Source organism: Cynoglossus semilaevis, chromosome 2 (genome assembly GCF_000523025.1).
Source record: "Cynoglossus semilaevis isolate Cse_v1.0 chromosome 2, Cse_v1.0, whole genome shotgun sequence".
Taxonomy (NCBI): Eukaryota; Metazoa; Chordata; class Actinopteri; order Pleuronectiformes; family Cynoglossidae; genus Cynoglossus; species Cynoglossus semilaevis.
In genome coordinates this window covers 16662666-16687552 of record NC_024308.1, presented here as the reverse complement: position 1 = coordinate 16687552, position 24887 = coordinate 16662666, and the positions used below count along the sequence as shown (strand labels likewise).

Below are 24887 nucleotides of genomic sequence, written 5' to 3'. Positions count from 1 at the left end.
TGGTTTCATATCAATATGAAATAAACAAACTGCTTTAGCAAACCCTTTGTGCTGTGTAGTGTTTTTTGCTTACTCCGGAGGTCTCGTCCTCATCTGCCCTGCCCTCACCTATTGGAGCATCTCCCACTCTGAGTCTTCCTGCAGGCCTTTTCTCTGCAGCACCATGTCTCTATTTATCTCAGTCTCTATAGTGAGGCAGTGACCTGGGTGCTGCACTGTTCATAATGACCTCATCTTTAGCTCTACCTCTCTCCAGCTCTCACACTCTGGCCTGCACAATAGCAGGAGGATTAGGGCTTATAATAGGGCTGTGACTGCCCACTGCCGGAGCTCTTTGTGGCTTTGTGTTGAAGGGACGAGCTGTGGCTCATAGAAACTCTCACTTTTAGACAGCGGGCATCTCCATACTCACTCTGTACATCACATATTTAAAGATATAGAGTGCAGTACTCTTTAGTTTATTTTGTATTTTACAGAGCATGTATCTATTGTACACTGGTACAGTATTATTGTTCTAGAATTATATTCTACAAACATTTTTCCACCACAACAAAAATACAGAAAGATTTTAGAGATTGTTGTTTTTTTAAGAAATGCACCAAAGGACAAACACAACAAGGGCATAGGTCAGTCAAAGACAGCTGTTCATCTTTTTGCTTTCGACTCTCAGTGGTTGGAGTCAGAGGTGGAGGTTTTATCTTTCTTTAGAGAAAAACATGGAACACCAGGGAAGGTTCTCCATGAAAACTGTGGTCAATCTGTATTCTACAATTTGCCCAATACCAATGTTTTTAAATGTAGGGCAAATCCAGAGTGTATCTAAGTACGACCTTAACATCACATATCCCAATTAAGGGAACAGATGGATTGGGGGTAAGGGCGCAATTTAACTGCTCCCTAGCGGTCAATTTTATATCGACGCCACCTAACACATCCCACACGGAGCGCGTGGGATATCAATGTATCAGTAACAAAAACATTTTCATCCGGAATTGTTTTGAAATAAATATATAATATGTAATAAAGAAATATATAAATGATACTTTCATGATTTTCACTCAAGTGCAAAAATTATTTTTTACTTAAAAAAACAACGTCTTTCTATTTAAAGTAGTTGCGGAATTAAGTTCTTTTTAAATATGCATGTTTAAAATATGTATTTTCTATTAATATATACGTTAACGAATTCCAGTGAAACACACGACAAGACTATTTTTGCTGCGCGCACCGGCTGACAAACAGTCACTGAGGGAGGAACCCAGAGAGGACACTTCTGTGTCCACTGTCCCTTCACTCACTGAAAGAGGACATCGGGAGCATCACTGCTGTGAGGTCACTGTGTGGTGAAAGACACGAGAGAGGGAGAGAGAGAGAGAGAGAGAGAGAGAGAGAGAGCGAGAGAGAGAGAGCGTGTGTGAGAGAGAAAGAGAGACCGCGCTCACTTCAGTTGTTGTCGACAGCCGCCTGACAGGTGAGAGATCATCTTCATCTTAACCGTCTCCCCTGCTGAGGGTTCATAGGTTGAGTGAGGTTCTGGTAAAGACGCGGGAGACAGGAGGAAGAGGAGGAGGAGCGGGTGGATGGACAGATATATGGAAGACTTATGTTTCTTTACAGGGCTGTACTTTTGTTTGTAGATGCTGACAGATGTGCCCGAAGACAGACTCAACAGCGAGGAGAAGGCGAGCACGGTAAGACGTCATGTCAACTTCCAACACTCTCGGCTCAGACGACAGGACTCTAGAGCGACGTGTCGTCGTTTAATTCTGTCTGATGCATACATTTTCGGTTTAAGGTGTCTCTAAGTGGTCAACACCGCCCATTTCCGGGGTCCTTAAGCGGTTAAACTTTAGTTCTGATGGTCTGCTTAACCAGTTGGATGTAACGTGATTGTGGTAATATTATAATTGAGATCAGACATTAGGTAGTCATTAGGTCAGTCAGTTACTTTCAGTTAAATAGATAGTCTACACTATTATTATTATTATCATTATCATTGATAATGATGATTATCATTATCAACATTTTATTTTATTTTTTTTATTTACTGTTATTTTCTTTGTTAACAGGGAGCAAATGTAGCAGCCACTCCTCCCTGGCAGGCTGTATATATACAAACAAAGTATAGCTTTGTTCGAATTCAATGTTAATTTGGAATTTAAAGTCCAACATTCAACATAGTATCATTATAGCTTCATTTACGATGGTTCACCAGGCCTATAATTAAATGGTGTGCCTAGAATAATGCAGTGTGAAGTGAAGGGTGGGAAACACTGCAGTAATTGGGAAAAAAAAACTTGCTCAAATTTCTCAGTTCCTACCATCCCTTGCCTCTCGTCTTCTTTGGCTGTAACAATTCAATGGAACTGTGCTGGACTTGGACTTGGACCAGTGGTCTTGAACTACCATCGTAAATGACGTATCAACTGTGGGAACTTCCTGTTTCGCCTTTATATTACATGGATGTTTTTGAATCTTTGTGTTAGTGTGACAGCATGACTCTGGCCAGTACACCGACTGTCCGCAGAGGAAGCACTCCACTGCCAATTAAACACCAGCTCAGACGTGAGGAAGCTGTCCATGATGACAACGACTGGATGTCGGGTGCATCTGGGCCCTCTGCCTCACCCATCAGTTTCAGTCCAGCCCTGGATGATATTCTGACAGTGACAGTGGAGACCAGATCAGATGGACCATTAAGGATTGCTCTGCTGGGACAGAATGGTGTGGGGAAGTCGTCACTGGCCATCGCCCTGGCGGGAGACATGGACCAGACTGCTTCAGTGGATTCCGATGGTAAGGTTTTGCTTAAAAAAAACAACCTTTTTTTCCCTGACTAGCAGTCTACACAGCCTGCAGCGTCGTGACTTTCACAGTATGAAGCAGGTAAACAATGTGTTCCTCCCTCAGAGACCTCACTGCTGTCCTCTTGTCCTTAGGGGAGGGCTACGTGCGCACAGTCACTGTGGATGAGGAGGAGAGCACCATCATTATCTATGACAACTGGAGACAGGTGAGCCAAACAACACCTCACCCACAGATGAACCTTGTTCTCTCATTAGACTGATCCTGATCTGCAGCAAGAGCTCTGTTGTGTTTTACATATAAATAAATACTCTTCAGCTTGGATTTGTAACAGTGCTCCAAAGAAGGTGGATCATTTTAAAATGAAAACACCCACACACAATACAAGTACAAGATAAGTGGAGCACATGATACCCTGTTCAATCATGGTGATTGTTGTTATAACACGATCAACTATGGGTAATTAAAATACAGTCAGAGGCCGGAGGCTCATATGCTTGTTAAATTGTGACTGCATTTAATATACGTAGAACTCCCGATGGAATAATAAAGTTCCGTCTATCTATCTATCTATCTATCTATCTATCTATCTATCTATCTATCTATCTAAATGCGTGTTAAAATAAAAACAAAAAGTGTTGTAGTTAAAGGAAGCTTTGCTTCAGGTTATTTTGCGCACTTTTATTCTTTTCCCTTGAGTACTGTTCTGCAGCATCTGTGCAGAACGTGAATGTGGAGCAAGCGAACTGAGGTGATGTTTAAATTTAGTCGATTTTTTTTTTTACAGCATATACGTTGATGTGACGCAGTGGCTGAATTAGATTTGTTGTTGGGAACACGGCAGTGGTTGCTCCATGAGGAAGCTGCCTCTGGTGTGCTGCAGGTCAAGTCTTAAACCTAATTTAATGAGATATAACTGGACCTGGATGTCGTCTAAAACACAAGACAGGATCTAACTAGGATTGTGTTCTTTTAGAGATGATACGAGCAGTTGTTTAAGCAATTGTTATACAAGTTGTCAGTTCAGGTTTAGTCAAAAATAATTACTGCAAGATGAATATTCCAAGTGCAGCTGTCCTGTTGTAAGTTTCTACCTTCCTAACTATAGATATGACGGTTCTGCATACATTCATAACAAACAGTGTCTGTCCCTGTCCCACAGGACCTCTCAACACTGCAATGTGAAGTGTGCGTCCTGGTGTTTTCAGTCACAGACAGGCGCAGTTTCCATCGCACTGCCCAGCTGCGACTACTCCTGAGGGAGACGCAGCCGCAAACTCCCATCATACTCGTTGGTAATAAGAGTGACCTTGTACGATCGCGCGAGGTCACCTCTCAAGGTAGGATTAACCGCCTCGCCATCATTTATTTCACGGTTACCTTAAGATAAGGGTTTTTTTCACAGTTGGTGGCATTTAAGCTCTTCATCTGTGTCAGTAAATATTCTCTGCAGTGAACGTGTGAATATGGAGATGTCAGTGTCTCCAGGCATCAGTGCAGTGTGGAGGTAGGGGGCAAGAGAATACAGCGACATTGACCAGGAATTAACTGTCCGTTTACGCAGTTTAACAAAATGCACCACTAGACATACATATATACATACATATATACACGCATATATTTATATTATATATATATATAATCACTTGGATTCACTTGTAAGGGTATTTTGCACATTGGCCAAGCAGTCTTGACTCATCAAAAACAGAGCTCTTCAGCACCCTCTCTTTTCAAAGGCCACAGCCCGAGACCTCACATCAAAGGTATATGAGATTTTCTTTTTACTAAGACTGTAAAACATATGCCCACTGCACTTTCTTTCATTCCTACATGAAAACTTTGAGACTTAGAGAACTGTTAACAGGCAAAGCAGTGAATTGGATTAGTCAAGTCTGTAAAGCACATCTGATCTGTTAAGTCCGTACGTTTTAAAAGATGCAACATAAAAGAAAAACCATTCAGTAAAGCTTTACAATAGGGTAAATATAGAAATTAATTTATCCTGGAATACAATTCTTTTTATTGAGACACTACAGACCGCTTTTGTGCAAACTACTTTTAAACAAAGTGCATTGCACTCTTCTATAAATAAGGCAATTTCAACGGGACACCAGCCACTGGTTGAAGCTCATGTCACAGATCACTGCATGTAAAGAAACCTGTCATAGCACATCATGTGAAGTCATAATCTCTGGTCATCAAAACTCTTAACTCTTGTCCCTAATTCACCTTCTCCTGTCTATGTCTCTTGTCCATCTCTACTTGCAGAGGCCATTTCCAGTGCTTCCCTCTACAACTGTCTGTATCTGGAGATCTCTGCCTCCCTGGATCACCGAACGCCAGAGCTTTTGGAATGCGCAGTGCGTTTAGCCAGGGGCCAGCCCCCGTGGCCCCCAGGGACCAATGTGGAAAACTTTAACGGTGCAGGCCAACGTGAAAGCATCACCTCTCGTGCCAAACGTTTCCTGTCTAGCCTGGTGCCTCGATATCAGCGAGAGCGAGAAGTGGGCAAGTTCCTGAGGCAGAAGTCTCGCTCGTGTCACGACTTGGGTGCACTATAATGAGGCTACGCAGGAAGAAGGAGGGATAAATTCACAACATGGCTGGACGCGGTTGTACCAACAAAGAGAAGGTGATTTGTTGCTACACTGGAAAAGAAGAGGAGTTGATGTGATTAAGAGAGGAGGAGGAAAAGCAATGGTGTCAGAGTGAGGGCAGCACAGAGTATTAAGAGCCTGTCATCCAGCAGAGCAGACAACTGATGAAATATTACCGTCAGCGGTGATATTTATCTATTAGGTGAAAGGAAAAAAAAATGTATACATGACCTATCAAGAAATAAAAGAAGTTTATGGGCCAGTGTAAATATGATGTAGTGATATTCCACCATCACCTTCATCACTTTAAGATCTCAATAAAATGCCTTTTTTCCGTGCTGACTTGAATCTTGAAGTCTTGAAGTCTTGACACTTCCACTGCACCGTTCCTTTTTAATATGGACTTAACTGTTTCATTTTGCCTTTTCAAGCAGCTCCAAGCACAGACAAGAGTCATGATCATGCATTTTCATGAGCCATTAGTAATCTGACTTTTCTGGTGATTCATGTTCAGATACATTTAGTCTGAGCCACTAGAGGATAATGAGCGGTGAAATAATGACAGCGCAGCCAGAAGAAAAGGGAATTAAAGGTGGCCTAATGAAAGGAGAATCAACAGAGCTCTGTTTGGAAATAAGGGGCGATTATTGTATATAATGTGATTGTTGCCATGCTACAGTTGTCGTGGCAACCTGGAGTCACTTACACATAGATGTTGCATCCATCCCTGCTCTGTGGCTCTGTCCCTACTGTCCCTTCAGAGAGGGTAAAGTGTATTCTACAACCATAGCTTAAACTTCACATTTAAATGCGGAGGCATCTCTCCTCTGATCTGTGTCACTCTCTACCCACAGCACTTCCATCCTCCCACCACCACCCACACATGAGAGGAAATTTGAATATCAAAGTCCATGATTTGGTATCACATGAAATACTTTCTATCAATAGTACTAAAAAAAACATAAAAGGGATGAGGAATAAAAGGAAATATAAATGCATATTTTCTTTTATTCCATTACCTACTTTTTAACAACTCAAAATATTTTAAAAAGTCCAGATATTTTGACAAATTTTCTTGGCTCTATTTAAATACATACTTACATATTTGTATGTTTGTATATACATCACATAAAATATTAAATATATATATGTCCAAATATTGGACTCATGAGATTGCATGTATGCATGCATGCATAAATACATACATATATGTATAAATACATATATATGTGTATATATATGCACATGTATATACAATTATGACATTACATGAAATCTTTTTCAAATATATGTCCGAATATTCTGACTCATTTGCTTGGCTCTATCTAATAGAAATAGAACTATTGACGTGTCTACTTTTGAGTGAGCAACGTGGGGTACAAGTTCCCTCTTGTGGTAAAAAGAAGTTGCTGCAACTGAGCTGATTTTGATAATTCATGAAGAGGAAAGTTTCAAGAGGAATGGCTGGAGCCCACTTTTTTTATGTCACTGTTGCACAATCAAAGCTCAGAAAACGAGGAAAAAAGTCAAACTGTTTTGCACTGTTGTATTCAATTCCTAAATAAAATAAGAATATATGCAAATTCTATTGAATTTGTGGTACAATAACCTGGGGAACCAACAGGGGGGGCGGGAGGAGGGGGTGTCTAGGGGTCCATGAATAAGAGGGGCCCCACAGCACTATTCTTAGCTCTCACACAGCCTAAATCTAAAGTGAGGGAATATTACAAGGTATGTCAACTCAAGTCCACAAAGACACACTTAAGTGTTAGTAAGTTTTATTTTATTTCCGTTAAATGGAATGATTGTTGTGTAAGAATGTTTGCACGGATTTCATCCACAGTTAACTTTTCCTCAGTAAACAAAGCTATGGCATATGTAGAAAAGCCAGAGTGAAGGAGCCATATCAAATGGTGCAGGCCTGTAGCTTCTTGTCTGCCAGCTTGAGAGACACCCAGGTGTTGAGCAGTGAGGCTCTCAGTTTGCACCACACCAGGTGATTAGTCAGACCAAAGATCTGTGCTGCAAACTGAGCACTGGCCTCTGGGGACAGGATTGTGGAGCACCCCAGACCTAGAGACAGACCAGAAGACTCTGTGGTTAATTTACCAAAAGAATGTGCCACTGACCAACATCACCGCCCAGAATGGAGTGGACAGAGGTAAAAGAAACAAAACAAAAACAAAAACGTACCACTAGGAAGGCGAAGAGATGACCAGACATCTTGCGCACCCCAGTCAGGGGAGATTGGAGGGCAGTTAATGACAGGGTAGGCTGTGTTTCCTGACATAACTGGACCAAGACCATTACTTCTGCCAGCCACAGCCACAAACACAGTGGGTACACCGTCACCTAATAAATAAATAAAAATAGGTATCGTCACTTGATTAATAACAATAATAAAAACTGTAAGAGATGATGTGGATACGTCAACACACCTTCATATTGTGCTTTGATGCGCAGTGTCTCGTCTGGACCTTTGTGTGCCGAGGTGACTCTGAGGATGCAGGCGACCCCATATGAGGCACAGGCCTTCCTGATTTTTTCACAGTGGGCCATGTCAGAGGTCGAACCCATCAGAACCACCACCCTGCCACTGGCCTGAGACTCCAACAGCAGCTGAGTCACAACAGATAACAGGTAAATTAGAGTATTGTGTATATGACATAACCCAATATCACTATTTGAAATTTAATCAAGCTACACTGCAAGACCCTAACCATGGTGGTAATGAAATGAAAAGCTTCTGTTTAACTGAATGGGTAACATATTTGATTAAAGGCAAACAGTTTAAAGCACATTTTGATAAAAAAAAAAACTAAGTCAAGAACAAAGTTCAGTGTACCTCGACCCTTTCAGCGACCCACTCAAAATTCCTCTTCACCATCTGCATGGCCTCAGGGGTCACTTCTTTCAGGTCTCTGTAAACCTAGGGGGGTGAAAGGTGACATTTTATTGTTTTGCAAGCTTCATGTCATGTTTGTCTACGTTTTAAAGTCCAAATCGAGGGGTTTCAAAACCCCCTAACCTGTTTATCTTTCTGCTGGCTTCTGTCTCCAGCTGGCCACAGTCTCCATGAGTCATTGTCGATCACGTCAGCAAGAACAATCTCTTGAGTTTTCACGTTAACTCCAAACTCAATCTATTGGATGGAAAGGATTGTCATCATCGTTACTCAATTCTTAAAAGGAAAGAAGGCAGGAAATTACCAGCAGAGGGCAGCCGTGCCCTGCATACCTTCATATCAACCAAGGTGCAGTTCAGAGTGGCCCATGATTTTTCCAGAATCTCAAAGATAGCCACAGTGCTGCGATTCATGATGTCCACCTCACACTGGCCAATAGTGAGCCCAGCCAGACAGAACTTGGCCTCCAGCAGCTGCTCCTCTGACCACTGAGGGTCATTGTTGGCATCATCCTGTTTTTTAGCGAACACATGTTACTGTTTGTCCCGTCACCGTGTTAAAAAGGTCAGCCATGGTGTCAAAGTTTGCACAGCATGTGGTCAGACCCACCTTGAAAAACATTTCCATCTTCAGTGGAGAGAAGCGGTAGCCCTCCTTGACTCCTGGATTCCTCTTGAGGAACGACCCAGTGGCCACTCTACGACAGACCCACTCGATAGGAATCATTTCACAGTGGGCAGCAATGAAAGCTGTGTCCGAATGCTGCTTCACAAAGGCAGTCTTGATACCTGGAGGAAATTCATATATTAAATACCAGAGAGCAGGAAAGGATTGAAAAGAAAGATCTCTAAATTATAGCACACTGCCATTTCAGCTTCATTTATCTCTGTTTGAATATTAATCACAGATTTAATCACAGTTTTCCATTTAAACCCAGGGTATGATGATGAATGGGCAGAAGTGGTTGTTGGTGAATAAGGTTATTATCAACAGCCTTAAAGTCACAAGACATGCATGAACACAATTAACACACACACACACACACACTCAGTCACGAGTCTCACATGGGGTCCAATTACCTAATCAATTTTAAATGTAAGCAACGTGGAGAAAATTCTGGCCATATCAAAGTTTAAACTTGAAATATTGGTGCTTTAAACTTTTTGTTTGTTATTTTATAATGAATTAAAGCAAGGAAACACTGTTCTTAGCAGACTAAAATGGTATGAACAAAAGTTAAAAAAAAATTAAAACAAAAAAAGGTTACTGGCTGCAGTTCATTAAAAATGAACATTTCCATTTTTTTTTTTAATTGAATGCAATGATGAACGGTTGTTACATGAACAATCTTTTTGTTACTAGTTGAATTCTGAACTTCTCAATTTGCAGTAACAGTAAGCGTGACTTTTTCTTTCTATTTTTCCCCCCAAAATGGAGCCAGGTTTAAGCCAACCTTAAATCCCAAACCGGTTTCACTACATGCACAAACCCTGACTCAGGACAAATATGGTGTAATTGTTCCGTGTTCAAAATTAGCACATGCTCCAATGATAGTGCACATTTATGGCACACCTGAAAAATGTCATGTATTATGTAATACCTAGTCCCTCTTTAATCATTTAGTTGCCTGGTCCAGGAAAACTGTAACAGAGAAAGTTCTATTTGATGGTTTAGAGTTAATATTATTATTATTCCTCTTTATTGCAAATTGTAAAAGACTGATATCTTAGTAGCGTAAATATCATGGGTGCACACCAGTTATTTTCTTCATTTAATTATTTGTGAAAAAGTAAGCAGTCGTAGTTGACTTGACACTGCTTTTCCTTTGATCTTTCTATTGAAGTCTAAAGCTAAAAGAATAAATGATTTGAATTTTTTTTTCTTCTTTTGTCAAATTAAGTTCCTGTTCAATTTGTAGTCTGAAGTGTTGTATCCACCAGTGTGATCCTATGGACACGATCTGAAGGCAGCGTTTCTAATTGACATCAATGATTAACTTGACTGTGGCTTTACCAGCTTCCTGCAGCAGCTTGAACACGCAGCTCGTGGTTTTATTGGCGATGGCAGCTTTCCCTTCCATCTGATCTTTCCTCACCGCATTGCCTGCGGTGATCTGGTCTTTGGACTGGACCAGAACCAGTCCTGGCTGGTCCACCAGCTCAAAGATCTGCTTTGTCTTCCCTTCATTCAGCTTCTGGCCTGTTTTTAGCTCTTGAAAAACACACGTGCGTGCAGAAAAATAACAATGAAACGATGCATATTAAACTAAAAGCTGTGAGAACCACATTCAGTGTCGTGTTTTTACCTGCACTGGACTCCATGACGCCGCTTTGTGACAAAGTGTTGACCTAAATGAGGAAACAAGCAGATGAAACTTGTGCAAACTTCAGACAAAATGTGCGCAGCAGAGGACGGAAGAGGAGTCGGTCTTAACGTGCTCGGACAACCAATAGCATCGCGCCATTGATCGACACGACCAATCAGAGTCGCGCATTTTTTAGGGACGTCTGCGGTTGCACAACAGGAAAACTTTTTCCTTTAACTTTATTTTTTCTACTCTTTGTTCGCGTCACCATTAGATGATTCGTTATCAAAGACGACACATCTATCTAACGTGTTTAATGATTTGATAACTTTAAATGGGATAGCTCTGTCAAACGTTATCATCCACAACTAACTCGTGTAACGTCAATTTAATGTCTAATTAAATCAGCATTTATAACTTATTTTGTGGGAGGAAAATGGAGGAGTTCCTCTGAATTGCTTCACTTCACTTCATTGATTGACTCTTTTTATCCTAAATTGTAATACCAAGTTGCGTTTCGTCATTGTTCTGTAGCTCTGTTTTTTTTTTTTAACGAGCCACATTCCTGCGTAAAGTGGCACGTGTTCAGTCAATACTGCAGTTTTACGCAACCAGGCTCGAGACTGTCGGTGAGGACGGAGGACCAGGACAGGCAGCTGGGGCTTTGGAAGGATGGAGTTCGAAGAGTCCGGCATCGGAGAGGAATGCGGGGTTTTCGGCTGTGTTGCAGCCGGTGAATGGCCCACGCAGCTGGAAGTGGCTCAGATTTTGACCCTGGGTCTTGTGGCGTTACAGCACAGGTAAGATCCACAGTTGTCCGTTTAAGATGTCACTTTATAAAACGTTGCAAAAGAGGACGAAAAGGTCCAAGTTAGACCTTTCATGTTAAGTTTTTGCCACTGTTGACGTTTTTATTTTAAATGTATCTTCCGCATTACTTCTGCTGACTTATTTACCGAAACAAACTACAACATGTGACCGGGGACCACGCTGTTTCTTTTTTTTTTTTTTACATCCGGGGAACCGCACCATGTAAAAACAAAATAATTTACAACATATGGAGAAAAAGGACCGAGATATTTTGCGTTAACAATTGTTCATACATAACACTTAGAGACAAAAGAATGTGTATTAGTTAGTTCCCAAAGTAAAGGGTTTTGGGGTTTTTTCAAACCGAGTTTAAAGTCCAGGCGAGTTCTTAGTTCCACTCAGTCATCAATACTTGTAGTTTAACATCTGAAAGATACACTAAGCCTGTATCTGAGTATATGTTATGTAGTAACCTCAGTTACTTGGTTCAGCTGTTCTTTGACCTGATCTTTGACCTACCCAAACATTGACATGACTCTAAAACCTTTGTCTCCAAACAAATGTCTCCTCTCTTTGAGATTACAAAAATAATAGGACAATAGGAGGGTAAAGTTTTCTTCCACAGATCTTTGTGAAATCAACTGTATTGCGTGGTCATGTGTTTGTCACATCAGTAGTGAGTAGTTATTACCTGTTTTATTGGGCATGGATTAGAGGAGGCCATTGAACGGACTGAGTGAATCTTTATAATTGGGATGGGTTCCTGCTCCTCTTTAAACTGGACTCGGTCAGTATCAGTGGACCCAGAGCCGGTGTCCCGTTTTTTCACTTGAGTGTGGAGTATGGTTTCTGAAACAAGAAATTATATATTTATATAACTTCCATGGTCAGAAATGACATACATCTAGCATTCTGCTTCCTGTTAGCCGTGACAATCCACCCTTTATGTGTTCATTATGTGGCTTCTTGATGAATCATGGGACTCGGGGTGTCAGCAGTCAATAAGGCCTCGGCTCAATATTTGACATCATGTGACATGCAAAGTGATAAGAGACACCGGCTCATCTCAAACCTTGGTCCACAGCTTTTCTTTTTATTCCTCTGTTTGCCAAAAAGGTGTCCACTCGTATGGTCCTGTTTTCACAAGTGCCTGCAAAAAAAAAAAAAATGCTATTAAAAATGTTATTAAATGGTGTTGGTCAAACCGTTCCTTTTTTTAGACTAAGTATGAATTTCCATTATTTCTAACTTTTCTCTAAGAGTCTTAATTCCCTGAGTCAAACACAGAATGAAATAAGTTACCATTAAGTTATTTACTGCTGTAAAGTGAAATGTGTATATATACGTGAATGTGTAGGGCTAATGATGGATACTTCATTATTGGCGTATTTGATACAAATTACTATTTACGCTACACATTTGTAATACTTGACATCAAGCTTTTCTTTACAGTCCTGTTATTCAGCTACGAATTGTTGTCCTCACAAAAATAAAATTACTAGAACACATGGTGAAAAAGTATCTCAAAAAAGAAAGAAGTTATTTCTTTTGTCCCCCAGATTTCTATGTGATTGCCTACTTTTGTCTCTGTCCACTGATATATTTGTTCATGATAGAAAGCTAACCACAACATATAATAAAACAATGTGTTTTGGGACTCTGTGACTCACTCGTGAGTCTGTGCTGTTGATGGGAACGAGGTTCCTGTGCGTCATGTGTTTTCTCCTCCTCAGTACTTGATGGAATATCAAGGCTTATGGAGGAGATGGAATCAGAACTACGACTTCTCTCCTCCAAGTCTGCCTTTGTCGCCGCCGCCGTCGCGTTCTCACTTGTCTAGATGAGATCTTTGCGATGTCTTTCACAGTCTTTCTCCATTCGTTCTCCCGATGCTTCTTGTTGATCTGCAGTTCTAGTGACACTCGGTGAACTATTATTTGTCTGATTCATGATTTCGTCCACCTCGTCATAGAACTTCATTAGACGTCTAGCTTCATCAGTCTTGCCTCTCTGGAGGGAACGGTAGAGATACTTGAGGTTTTTGTACTTTGTGTGACACTGCTTCCAGTCACGTTCAATCCCCTGCTGCAGTAACCTGTTGGAGATCTGAACAAAGATGTCTCTCTTTCTGGTTGAGTTCTCCAGCTGCCTGCACACACGCTCATCAGACCATACTTGAATCAGCGCTCGCACCTCTTGGTCACTCCAGTTTCGTCCTGTGTCTGACACTGTCACCACTTGGATCTGGCCAGGGATGGGTGAAGCTGTGAAGTTGATAATTAGTGCAAAGAAAAAATCTATACGTTAAAAAAAAAAAAAAAAGATAAATCCATTAAATATTGGACATAACCTGAGTGCTACCTGGTCCTCTCCATTTTGCCTCCAGGTCCATGTCGTAGTCGTCACTGTTGTCATCTGGAAATAGATGAGAAATAAACTTTTTTTTTTGCCTTAAAATAAGATGAAAATGAACTGTTGATTGTGTACATACCATCATCAATCTCTATGACAACCTCACTCTCTGAGGATGGTGCATGACCTGCCGGTGTTTGTAGATTTTCTGCAGGCACTTCTCCCTCATAGAGCCGTTTCTGCATTTCGGAAGTCCCATTTTCCAAGCCACGGTCAAGAATAATTGCCTCGACCTCTTCAAAGAACTTCATGTACTTTCCCGGGCCTCCTGAAGCACCGCCTCCAGCAGTATGAGCATTTTTTGCAGTTTTGTAGTCATATTTCAGATTCTTGTATTTGGTCCGACATTGCTTCCAGTTGCGCACTACCCCAAACTTCCTTTGCATTTGATACGCCATCTCTTGGAAGATTGACTTGTTGCGTAGTGTGCATTTTAAACGCTGACGAACGCGCTGGTCGGCCCACACACAGAGCAGCGCTCGCACCTCGTCGTCTGTCCAGTGGCGACCGCCCCCCTCCGCAGGACTCAGGGTGTAAGGAAGGGCTCGTTGGATATGCTTCTTCATCCCTAATTAAAAACATGTCTTTTAGTTGTCTGGTTCAGCTTCAGGCCACAAGTACTCCAAATGAAATTAGAAACTTTCTAAGCATTATCACAAGCAGTTATTACTTTAACTAGGGTTGGGGTGTTAAACTGTCATTTACCTTCCTGCGATAGGTTAGTGCCTGAGGATGGGTACAATCTTCTTTGATTACCCAAATCCTCCAACTCTTGCTCCCAGCCCTCCTCCGGCCTTGCATCCACTCTTGTGCTGTACTTTGTTGAAGTGCCTGGTGCTGCTGCGTCAGGCCTCCTGCCCTGGAGTCCCAGGCTCCTGCATTTAGTCTGACACTCCCACCAGCTGCGCATAACACTAAGCCTCCTCAGGCGCTCTGAGATCAACTCAAATGTGGCTCTGGTATCAGCTACGTGCTGAGCTCCAACCTCGTCCCACACTGACATAAGAGCCAGCACCTCTGCCTCCCCCCACTGTCTCTCCACCGAGGTCTTCTCATCCACCACCACCTCAATATCACCACCTCTTTGTCTTTCTGTTCCTCTCTCCATGTTGGAGCTGACCTGGAAACGCTTTGTTTCCCCAGCCTGTCTGTCTCTGCTGCTCGGTTCCCTAGGCAACCAGGCGGTTAAGCCTGAAAGCAACGCCTCCGTGTAGAAAAGCGGCATCACCACTGGCTTAAGCTGTGTGCTGATGGGGCGGGTCCAAGTGTAATCTGAGAAGCAGCTTGGTGAATTGGCTGAAGCTGCAGCAAGACACTCTGGCTGTCTACTCTGTTGCTGTGAAGCAGAGAGGCAGACGTTTCATTTTGTCAGTTTTGCTTTACTGATATTTTGACATCACATTGTCTGTTGTTTTCCCAAAGATGACCATCACTAGTAAATTACATTTACTGATGATTAGAAATGGGGAAAAAAAAAGATTATAGAGCCAATTCCTCTCATGATTTAAACATGAAACCTGTACATGTGATTGTGTGTGTGTGTGTTACCTAGGGGGCAGGAAAGTGCTGGGATTGTCATAAGTGATGGAGCCAGCCCCCCAACATACACAGTCCATAAGGTAAAGAAAACACCAGAAGCTGTGTACAATCACATCGAAGGCACTCAAGCAGCACTTACTGTGTTTAAAGCATGATACCACCTTTTTAGTTGCCTGTGCTTTAACTTTACACTAGCTTGCTCCTCAGTACTGTTTTACTAGGTGCAGATTGTACAAGTGCAGACATGCAACAAAGATTCCACTTTTTTCTCTCTCCAGGGAATGGGTTTAGTCAGCCATGCTTTCCCGCCTGAGGCACAAATGAAACTTCGCTATGGCAACCTCGGTATCTGTCACACACGGTACTCAACCACCGGAATCTCAGAGCTTCAGAACTGCCAGCCCTTTGTGGTGGACACACTGCATGGTAAAATTGCTGTAGCCCACAATGGCGAACTGGTTAATGCTTCTGCCTTACGGAAAAAGGTGAGTATGACATGAGTCGTGTTTAACAATGGCCCACAAACCACATATTGAACAGAGTAAATGATGAAAATGATAGGACATCTGAAGATGGATTTGCTTTATTTGACCATGGTAGAAGATTTTGGTCAAAATTAACTAACTGGCAACTTGAGTAGACACAAAAACTAATTTTAGCTTTTTTTTGGTATGAAAACATTTAATGAATTATACTAACAACAATTTAAATACATCAGTACAAGATGACTTCACACAGTTTAATCACAAAAGGCACAGCTATGCTTAAGCCCCTAACAAAGACCCATAGTGGTCTACATATTACAACAATGGACATTTTACTGAAAGATATTTTTCCACTCACTAGTTTACAAGGTCATATTCAGCGGAACAAGTTATCAATTCTGTTAAGTGTGATCATATGGAAAGTAAAATCAATCATGACACCTTTAACTACACAATATATACAAGTCTCTTGGCAAAAAAATGAGCATTTGTTACATTGACCCTAATTCAGGCTGTGATTAGACAGTTGATTGGCAGCTGTCAATTATAACTAATACCATCCTCAATGCTTTGAAGGTAATGCGTCATGGTGTAGGCCTCTCCACTAGCTCAGATAGTGAACTTATTACTCAACTGCTGGCATTAACCCCCCCTACGGAGGAGCTGGATTCCCCAGACTGGGTTGCTAGGTAAGTTTGAGTAAAACATTTTTTTAATTATTATTTCAGTTGACAAGCGACAGCAAAAAAAACAAACATTTTATGTTGCAGGATTAAAAACATTATGACAGAGACCCCAACATCGTACTCGCTGTTAGTTATGTTCAAAGATGCTATCTATGCGGTACGTGACCCTTACGGCAATCGACCACTGTGCATTGGACAGCTTGTTCCCATCGCTAAACTCCGCAATCAAGGTATACGCAATTTGTCTGCTTGTACAGGTCACACAGGCCAGCAGCGTGACCTTTAGTGATATCAGCGGTCAGAAGGATGGTGGATGATTTACTTTGTTCTGTGTTTCTGTGCTTAGGTGCTGAAGACAGGGATACTGAGGGGTGGGTGGTGTCATCAGAGTCCTGCAGTTTTCAGTCCATTGGAGCCAGGTATGTTTCATATATATTCATATCATTCATATTTGTCAGTGTTGGTCAAAGAGCTGCATGACATTTATTTCTTGTCTGCCTTTGCTCTCAGGTATTACAGGGAAGTTTTACCAGGGGAAATAGTCCAGATTTCTAAACATGGGGTCAAATCCCTGACTGTTGTACCACGCCCTGAGGGAGACCCTCCTGCTTTTTGCATATTTGAATATGTTTACTTTGCCAGACCAGACTCTATTTTTGAAGGTGTGTTGTCTTTTTAGAAGAATTCCAGTACAGTTAATGCACAAGTGTTTCCTCCCAGCATTGCTGCTATTTTGTGTCTCTATTTATCTATTCTACAGGACAGATGGTGTACACGGTCAGGCAGCGCTGCGGTCAGAGGTTAGCCATTGAGCATCCGACAAATGCAGACGTCGTCAGCACTGTGCCTGAGTCTGCGACTCCTGCTGCTCTGGGCTATGCTCAGCAGGTCAGTCCACCACATGTCTGCTCTCACTTTAACATACACCTGCCTAATTATGGATGTTACATGTTGTCATTTACATTAATTCCCCTCTCATAGTCTGGGCTGCCGTACGTCGAAGTACTGTGTAAGAACCGCTACGTTGGAAGAACGTTTATTCAACCAAACACTCGTTTGAGGCAGCTTGGAGTTGCTAAGAAGTTTGGGGCACTGACTGATAACTTTTCTGGGAAACGAGTGGTACTCATTGATGACTCAATTGTCAGAGGAAACACCATCTCGCCCATTATAAAGCTGCTAAAGGAAGCTGGGGCAACAGAGGTTTGTTTACCAGTAATTCTAGTTTTTAGAGCAATTTGAGAGGCTGTAAATAACTGTAATAGAGCCACAGTAAGGGGATGGACAGTGGGATTACTGAATATACAATGTGTTCTGCTCAGCTCATGCTTAAAAAGTTGTAATCTGAATAATTTCACAAATTATTGCAGTTCATTACGACAGCAGTAGAACATAATTTTATAGCCAATATTGTCACACTGACCTTTCGGCACTAACTTTACTTTTGGATAGGTCCATATCAGAGTGGCCTCTCCACCAATCAGGTTTCCCTGTTACATGGGCATCAACATTCCAACCAAAGAGGAGCTAATTGCCAACATGCCAGAGTTTAAGGACATAGCGGGATATATTGGTAAATTCTTTGTTTTGTTTTTTTGTCTCCAATTTACAATTTAAAAAAAACCCCAAACATACAAAGAATGTGAACTACATCTGAGATCGTTGTTTAGGTGCCGACACTGTGGAATATCTGACTGTGGAGGGTCTCGTGTCAGCTGTTCAGGAGGGGATTGCCTCTGTACAGAAGGACAAGATCATGAGCTCCACTAACAGGTCCAACACCAGAGTGGGGCACTGCACCGCCTGTCTGACAGGAAAGTACCCCGTGGAGCTGGAGTGGTGAAAGGTTCCACCGATGGAACGGAATGTTCATTCAAGACTTTGAATGAGAAATGGGTGATAATGTTTATGAAAAACCTTTTCATTTTTCTGTTCGGGCTTATGTGTGGGAGTTCATTGATCACCTTCTGATTACCTCTGTCTTCATGGTACTACCCTGAGTTAAGTTTTACCTAAATGTTACCGAGGAAGGCAACTACGATGGTGTATTTTGGGTTGTTTTTTTTCCAATGTGAAAAATGTCTTTATTTTTACCACTCAAGCCTTAGTAGCTAGGAGTAGCAGAAAAGCGCACAAATACTGTGGCCAAAGAGTGGCGCTGTCTTTATTTTACTAAGAGGAATTTTTCTATGTAAAGTTGATCACTTGTCTCTTTTTGTTAAGGGTCTAAACTACGGCTGTTGCCTTCAAGTTTTGACTGAAATATGATAAATATGTTATACAATAAACAGAATTAGTCCAATTGACTGCAATTTTTTGTGTACAATAAATAATTATACTTTTATTATTATAAAATTGAGGTGGAAGGCTGACCAGATGAATACCCAGCCTTTTATCTCATTACAAGATGAACTTAATGTATACAATAATGTATAAAATCAATGGAATTGCAGAACAGAATTACATCTAAACAATCTGAACAACTTGAGCCTTATCTTACTGTCTTCTCATGACTTGAAAGAGGAAATCTTCATGGCAGGAGGAATATTTTTCTCAGTATCCAGGAGTAGACATTTCAGTTGTCCTCAAGTGAAGGACCTATAAAATAAAGCAAATGTAAGATGGGCAAAATAAGCTCTGTATTACAGCATGGTTTGATGGAGACGTACCGATGTAGAAAAAAGGTAGTGTTGACATCTGACGGTTCCTGGCTTCTATTGATCTCCTGGTGCACATTTGTTGAGCGCTGCTGCAATCTGTATCTGCTGCTGGAGAGGTCATAACCGGACAACTCGGATTGGGAATGACGGCGCCTCAACATTTCTTTTTCATAGCGTTTGGAACCAGGGGAGGATGTACTGCATTCATTCCTCACGCGTTTGGACTGGGGATGGCCGTCACGGCCTTGCTCCCTGTGGCGTTTTCTCCAGACCAAGCTGCGAGGCGACAAAGCCAGAGCTGACTGGATCCGGCTGGCCTGAAGGCCTTTGGTGCAGAGACTGCAAGGGGGGCCGTCGTTGAAATATTTCTTCTCACAAGCATACCTGTGGTAGAGCTTTTGGAAATCCACGTCAACCTTTTCAGGTGAAAAAGGTAAAGCGGTGGACGGCGATGAAGAGTCAAAAGAAAGGCTACGCTGGAACTTGGGGCGATTTGTTGTAGGGGGTTTCAAATGAGGGGAGAAGAAGAGACGGGTATTTTGTGGGTCAATCACTCTCAAGGGCACAGCAGACTTCTGTGGAGAGGAGAGGGAAGACCAGGACCTGGGCCACGACGGCTCTCCGAAAAACATTTCTGCAGACATTTCTTTTCTTGTTAAAAAAGCAGAAGGCGATTTACTTGTCTCACTTATTGCCCCAAATTTGCTAGGACTCTGCTTGACCGGCAAACTGCTGAAAGAAGATCTGTCTTCAACAACAGAGTGTTGGTCTGCATACATGAAAGGCCTGCTAGTCTTCTCTGAGAATGCAGAGGGAGAATGCCTTTCAGACTTGTGAATCCAGTTCAATGATGATTTCGCAGGTTGGAAGTAATGTTTTGAAGGACTACTAGAATGGGAGCGCCGTATTTCTTCGGTCTGTGGGAAAGGAGAAAGTGTCAATGTCCGATGGAGTGAGACGTCTCTTGGTTCAAAGGAACCATTGTGAGCAGACTGATCCAGTGCTAGGACAGGTTGGCGGTGACAACGCTTTAGTGAGCCTCTTTGTTTGTCTGGTGACAGAGTGGTCTCCAAAGACCACGACCTAACCTCATTTAAGTTTCTGCCTTTTCTGTGTTTCGCAGATGTTTTTTTGAGAATACTTTGATTGGACTGCTGTCGCCATCTGCGGTACCTCCTGACTACAGAGTCAGCGACCTCTGAGACATTTTGTCTATTCAATGCCTTATTAAGTCGATCGACCATGCTGGAGTACTGCTCCATAAGACAGCTCTGTTCTTCAATAGTCATCTCCAGTTGCTCATCTTGATCCTTGAGCTGAAGCTCAGACACAGAAAGGTTTGGCAAACACTCATTTAATGAGCAGACAGTCATCCGACTCGAGTCACTGGAATAACTTCCTTCAGATTGTAAAAAAAAAAATAAAAAGACACTTTACAGAATTGAACCAGTTGACAAACATGGAACTTGTGTGTGTAACTCGTCACCAACTCACCATGATCAGCACCAGAGCAGAGGCTGGATGTATTAGTGTCATCACCTTTACTGCTTTGATGTGTTAAGTCCAACTGTTCAAAAAAAAAAATTAAATCAAATATAAACATTTCCAAGATGTCACGTTTGGGTAAACAACTTTGCAAATCATTTACCTGTGAATCTCCCGTTCTTCCATAGGCTGCCATGGAAGAAAACAATGCAATTAGGTGCAATATAGAAAAAAGGGTGAACATTAATTATTTATAATTTAAAATTTAAACTTACAATTATCACATCTTGCAGAACTTTCTCTTGAGACCACCATATTCTGAGAATACAAATGTTTAATTATAATTTCTTATGGACTCGTTGCTGCTTAACATAAAAAAAAAATGTTATTTTGGCAGAAGTGTGTTTACCTTGGCTGCTAGTTTATCCAGCTTTTTTTTCGCCTGCCTCATACAACGATCAAGACCTTTGCCATGCAAGAAGGAACAAATAAAAATTCTTATATATTAATTACGTGCCTTGCTTGACAGTAAGTCACAAAAGCTAACAGGCCCTATCTAATTCAGATAGAATTGAACTGAAACCCAGAGGGCTTTCTTGAAGGAGCAGCATGTCTAAATGCTGGAGTCTTTAAAAAAGAATAGTATGAAATACCTCTGGATAGTTTCACATTTCCTAAAACCGACTGCAAACACAAACAATATGTATAATGTAAGAGGTTACAATATTAGTAACTATTTAGACTGTTTTGGTATTCTGGGAGACAGTATGTTTAATGAAATCCTCATAGTCCGACTAATAAGTTGTTCTTATCCTAACTGAGCATCAACATTTAATTATTAAAAACCTCCGGATTTTTTATTTTATTTTTAAAATGTATTGCGCTGCTGCTTGTATCTACAATGGTATGTTGTCACAACAGCAACAACAAACAATTAATTCACTTACTCTCTTGGTCCACGACATCGAGAGCGATCTCGACTCCGCCGTCTTCATACGGAAGGTTTGAATACTGTTAAAACAACGACATCGTTCAATGGACTCGATGTTTCGAAACGACTTCACGAATCTAAGCAACAATTGCGCTAACGGCAAACAATTTTGCCCCCAAAGCTAGAAACATACCTTTTCAATGATTGAATCCAACGATTTTTTATATATCCTGGCATTTTCTTGAAATTGTTTTTTAAACTTCGCATCCATGTTGGAATTTGTGAATTTGTTTTTTGAGAATATATAAACCAAGACGCGAGCTACAAAACACGGAAAAGATTTTGTATCAGGTTCAAAATTTGACTCGCTCCTGATTGGACAAACAAAGAGATGGTGCGTTCAAAGTTTCTGGTAAATGGGAGGATTACTGTTATTTCGATGTGTGTAGCTGTCCTATTTATTTCAAAATAAAATGCGTAATTTATAGTATATGAATGATATTACACATTAGGCCTATTTTCCAAATATATTTGAGAATTAAGATTGATATAAACGGTAAAAAGTTGTATTTCTCTACAAACAACCCACGCTCTAGAAATTGTATCAACCTGTACCTAAACAAGCCATTAGTGCCCGCCCCCTCTCCGTATTACGTCATTTTTAGTCGACATGCATGTTCTATCTGTTTACAAATATTACTTCCTTGGGCTCAACTGATCAACTTTGATTAAAATGACTATGTTTTCTGTTATTCATTGATTAATAGGCCGTCGCTATGACTGACGAGACGCTGCAGGCGCTCGTGCTCAACGCTGCTTCTGTGCACGCTGACCGGACAGCTGTGGTGTACGACAGTCGGTCGATGTCAGACAGCCCGGTGTCTCTTCTCTACAAAGATCTCCTACAGCTGGCGGTTGGACTGTCTCTTGTGTTACAAGAGTACTGCACTGACAACAACGGCGTAATCGGGTTGTACTGCTGTGATGATCTGTTCGTACCTGTTTGGATCCTTGGGTGAGCTCATCAAAGAACATTTTTATGAATCATGCTGCAATACATGCTGTAACACAGTCACAACTCGGTTACTTTTTCAGAGCGCTTACTAGTAATTTGTTAACAAATACATTTTTAAAAAAGTAGCTTACACTGTACTTATCAGCACGTACGTACATATATTAAAATGTATGTGCTCATATACAGTAGATTGGAATAAAATCGGATTTAGAAAAGCCTAATTTCATTTCTATTTTTTAGGATCCTTCAATCGCCTGCTGCCTATGTTCCATTGGACCCTGAAGCTCCTGGACTTCTCTGTGCCAGAGTCATTCACCAATGTGGCTTAAAATACTGTGTCGTGAAGACGGAACTTTTACAGGTTTTTCTTGTGTTTTTTATTATTGTTGTTGTTTGTTTTCCCCCTGTCAAACTTCCTAAATGTACACTAAGATAAGGTAAAATAATTAGAGTTAGTAAACTGTAGGGGGTGTTATTGTGAAGCGAGGTAATTGTGAAATCACTATGTTCATTTCTATTCTAATTTCCATGAATTTCTGTTGAATATATCATTTTAATTTAATTCTCTACCCTTACATTGTTGACCATGTGTCCCCTCCATTTTATTATCAAGTCCTTCCAGGCTGCAGTGGAAGAGCACATATCTGTGGACATTTGCGTGGAAGTGGCCAAATTTAAAATGACACTGATCCTAGTCAAGCTGATAAAAGCCACTGAGAACAAATCCAAACCACAACAAACGGTGGATGGTGCTGTGACAGGAAGACAACCCGGGGACAGAGGACTTGCATATGTGTTGCACACATCTGGAACAACTGGACCTTCAAAGATTGTCAGGGTTCTGCACAAGTGTATACTCCCGAATATACTTCATCTGAGGTTAGTTACTACAATACTTTGCCTCTGCTGCATATTTTCCAAAGTCTTCCTAAGTGCATCAGAAGCAGCACCTCTCTTTGCACAGATCTTTGTTTCAAATGAGTGCAGATGATGTGGTTTTCCTGGCTTCACCTTTAACATTTGACCCCTCCGTGGTGGACATTTTTCTGGCCTTATCATCTGGGGCACAGCTTCTTATCATACCCTCTATGGTCAAGAAAATGCCCCATCGTTTGGCAACGGCGCTATTTAAGGACAACAAGACCACTGTTCTACAGGTAGGAGACATGTTTGGTCTTGGAGAGTCAAAATAGAATTTCACTTTAAATATAACTGTATTTTTTCATTTATTTTCACAGGTCACACCAACTCTGCTCTGCTCCTTCAGTAATCATATTATTAAACAGGATGTACTGTCATCAGGATCTTCACTGCGGGTGTTGGTTCTGGGTGGAGAGGCCTTTCCTTCCCCAGCTCTGCTAAGAAGCTGCAGGGATGAGGACAACAAAACTCATGTTTTCAACATCTACGGTATAACTGAAGTGTCCTGTTGGGCCAGCTGTTATGAAATACCACAGACTTTGCTTCAGTCCAGCAATCTGTGAGTGTTATTTTTTCATATTTTTGATGAAACATGCACATATATATACGTTTGCTGGACTCTCTGAGACTTAACCTAAAGTTCCATACATATCAGCTCAGCTTTCAGAGTGCCACTGGGAACTCCTCTGAGGGACACAGTGCTGGAAGTCAGGGACGAACATGGTGGCATTATAACTGAGGGTGAAGGACAAGTGTTCATAGGTGAGGAAGACCTCACTGTGTAAATGATCGTAGTGATGTTCTTTTAGAGTCATTGAATGTTATCTTTGCTGCAGGTGGAGAAGACAGAGTGTGTCTCCTGGGTGATGAAGACACTGTAATCAATGGGATGATGAGAGCCACTGGAGACTGGGTGAAGGTCCAAGATTCACAGCTTTACTACCTGGGACGAAGAGACAGACTCATAAAACGCAATGGGAAAAGGGTGAATTTGGACAATGTGCAACAAGTAAGAAGTTCTTCAACATAGATAGGTCAGTTCTTTAGACGCTGGAGTGCAGAAAAAATCCAAATGTTATAACCACAAACCTAAGCAGTTTTTTATTTGACTTAAAACATTTTTTCTTAAGAGCTTTTGGTAGGGAAAAAATGAAGGGCTGGTGTAAGAACCAGCCAAGTTCTATGCTTGTTCATCTACTGACTGTTAGCTGGTGTTTGTTCTCTCCTCAGCTGATATCAAGTCTGCCTGAGGTGGAGGCCTGTGCTGTGGGTTTACACAACAGCTCGAGGCTGCTGGCCTTCATCGTGGCATCAAAACCTGCGTATTCTCC

The 24887-nt window shown here is 41.4% G+C and overlaps 6 protein-coding genes across 10 annotated transcripts in view; 3 read left to right on the top strand and 3 right to left on the bottom strand.

Annotated features, from left to right (window-relative positions):
• Nucleotides 1–1220: 1220 nt before the first annotated feature.
• LOC103376687 (GTP-binding protein REM 2-like) lies at nt 1221–5745 on the top strand. 2 transcript variants are annotated; one of them, XM_008307162.3, is made up of 6 exons: nt 1221–1471; nt 1638–1691; nt 2487–2796; nt 2940–3013; nt 3968–4145; nt 5074–5745. In XM_008307162.3, the coding sequence occupies exons 2-6, from the start codon at nt 1638–1640 to the stop codon at nt 5364–5366; spliced, it is 909 nt and encodes a 302-aa protein (XP_008305384.1). In that variant the 5' UTR covers nt 1221–1471; the 3' UTR covers nt 5367–5745. The 2 variants fall into 2 exon arrangements, with proteins under 2 accessions (XP_008305384.1, XP_008305383.1); XM_008307161.2 differs by lacking the exon at nt 1221–1471 and having other exon boundaries at nt 1478–1691.
• Nucleotides 5746–7163: 1418 nt separating this feature from the next.
• Nucleotides 7164–10765, bottom strand: LOC103376690 (phosphoribosylaminoimidazole carboxylase, phosphoribosylaminoimidazole succinocarboxamide synthetase). The gene is made up of 9 exons (XM_008307166.3): nt 10613–10765; nt 10321–10518; nt 8917–9095; nt 8640–8819; nt 8431–8544; nt 8248–8331; nt 7841–8021; nt 7596–7754; nt 7164–7475 (listed from the first exon to the last, which is right to left on the bottom strand). The coding sequence occupies exons 1-9, from the start codon at nt 10626–10628 to the stop codon at nt 7309–7311; spliced, it is 1278 nt and encodes a 425-aa protein (XP_008305388.1). The 5' UTR covers nt 10629–10765; the 3' UTR covers nt 7164–7308.
• Nucleotides 10766–10895: 130 nt separating this feature from the next.
• Nucleotides 10896–18846, top strand: ppat (phosphoribosyl pyrophosphate amidotransferase). Its single transcript, XM_008307165.3, has 11 exons — nt 10896–11412; nt 15387–15453; nt 15652–15858; nt 16435–16547; nt 16629–16774; nt 16891–16963; nt 17055–17206; nt 17305–17432; nt 17526–17747; nt 17997–18117; nt 18215–18846. Exons 1-11 carry the CDS (start codon nt 11285–11287, stop codon nt 18385–18387), a joined length of 1530 nt encoding a protein of 509 aa, XP_008305387.1. The 5' UTR covers nt 10896–11284; the 3' UTR covers nt 18388–18846.
• LOC103376688 (zinc finger and SCAN domain-containing protein 20) lies at nt 11419–15378 on the bottom strand. Of its 4 annotated transcripts, XR_001761811.2 has the most exons (6): nt 14540–15143; nt 13914–14402; nt 13784–13837; nt 13093–13686; nt 12495–12572; nt 11419–12271 (listed from the first exon to the last, which is right to left on the bottom strand). XR_001761811.2 is itself a non-coding variant. In XM_008307164.3 (4 exons), exons 1-4 carry the CDS (start codon nt 15057–15059, stop codon nt 13259–13261), a joined length of 1491 nt encoding a protein of 496 aa, XP_008305386.1. In that variant the 5' UTR covers nt 15060–15378; the 3' UTR covers nt 11419–13258. The 4 variants fall into 4 exon arrangements, 1 of the variants encoding a protein (XP_008305386.1); XR_003052568.1 differs by having other exon boundaries at nt 12495–13686; XR_003052567.1 differs by having other exon boundaries at nt 11419–12572.
• LOC103376692 (uncharacterized) lies at nt 18542–21948 on the bottom strand. The gene is made up of 8 exons (XM_008307167.2): nt 21814–21948; nt 21637–21700; nt 21099–21154; nt 20965–21007; nt 20853–20878; nt 20699–20771; nt 19214–20603; nt 18542–19142 (listed from the first exon to the last, which is right to left on the bottom strand). The coding sequence occupies exons 1-8, from the start codon at nt 21889–21891 to the stop codon at nt 19130–19132; spliced, it is 1743 nt and encodes a 580-aa protein (XP_008305389.1). The 5' UTR covers nt 21892–21948; the 3' UTR covers nt 18542–19129.
• A 51-nt stretch (nt 21949–21999) lies between these two features.
• The window catches only part of aasdh (aminoadipate-semialdehyde dehydrogenase), a 7698-nt gene continuing 4810 nt past the window's right edge, over nt 22000–24887 (top strand). Inside the window, exons 1-9 of the mRNA XM_025064923.1 lie at nt 22000–22014; nt 22388–22635; nt 22876–22996; nt 23249–23514; nt 23600–23792; nt 23874–24115; nt 24212–24318; nt 24393–24565; nt 24787–24876. Coding sequence (XP_024920691.1) covers nt 22012–22014; nt 22388–22635; nt 22876–22996; nt 23249–23514; nt 23600–23792; nt 23874–24115; nt 24212–24318; nt 24393–24565; nt 24787–24876 — 1443 coding nt within the window. The 5' untranslated portion in view covers nt 22000–22011. The remainder of the gene's footprint in view (nt 22015–22387; nt 22636–22875; nt 22997–23248; nt 23515–23599; nt 23793–23873; nt 24116–24211; nt 24319–24392; nt 24566–24786; nt 24877–24887) is intronic.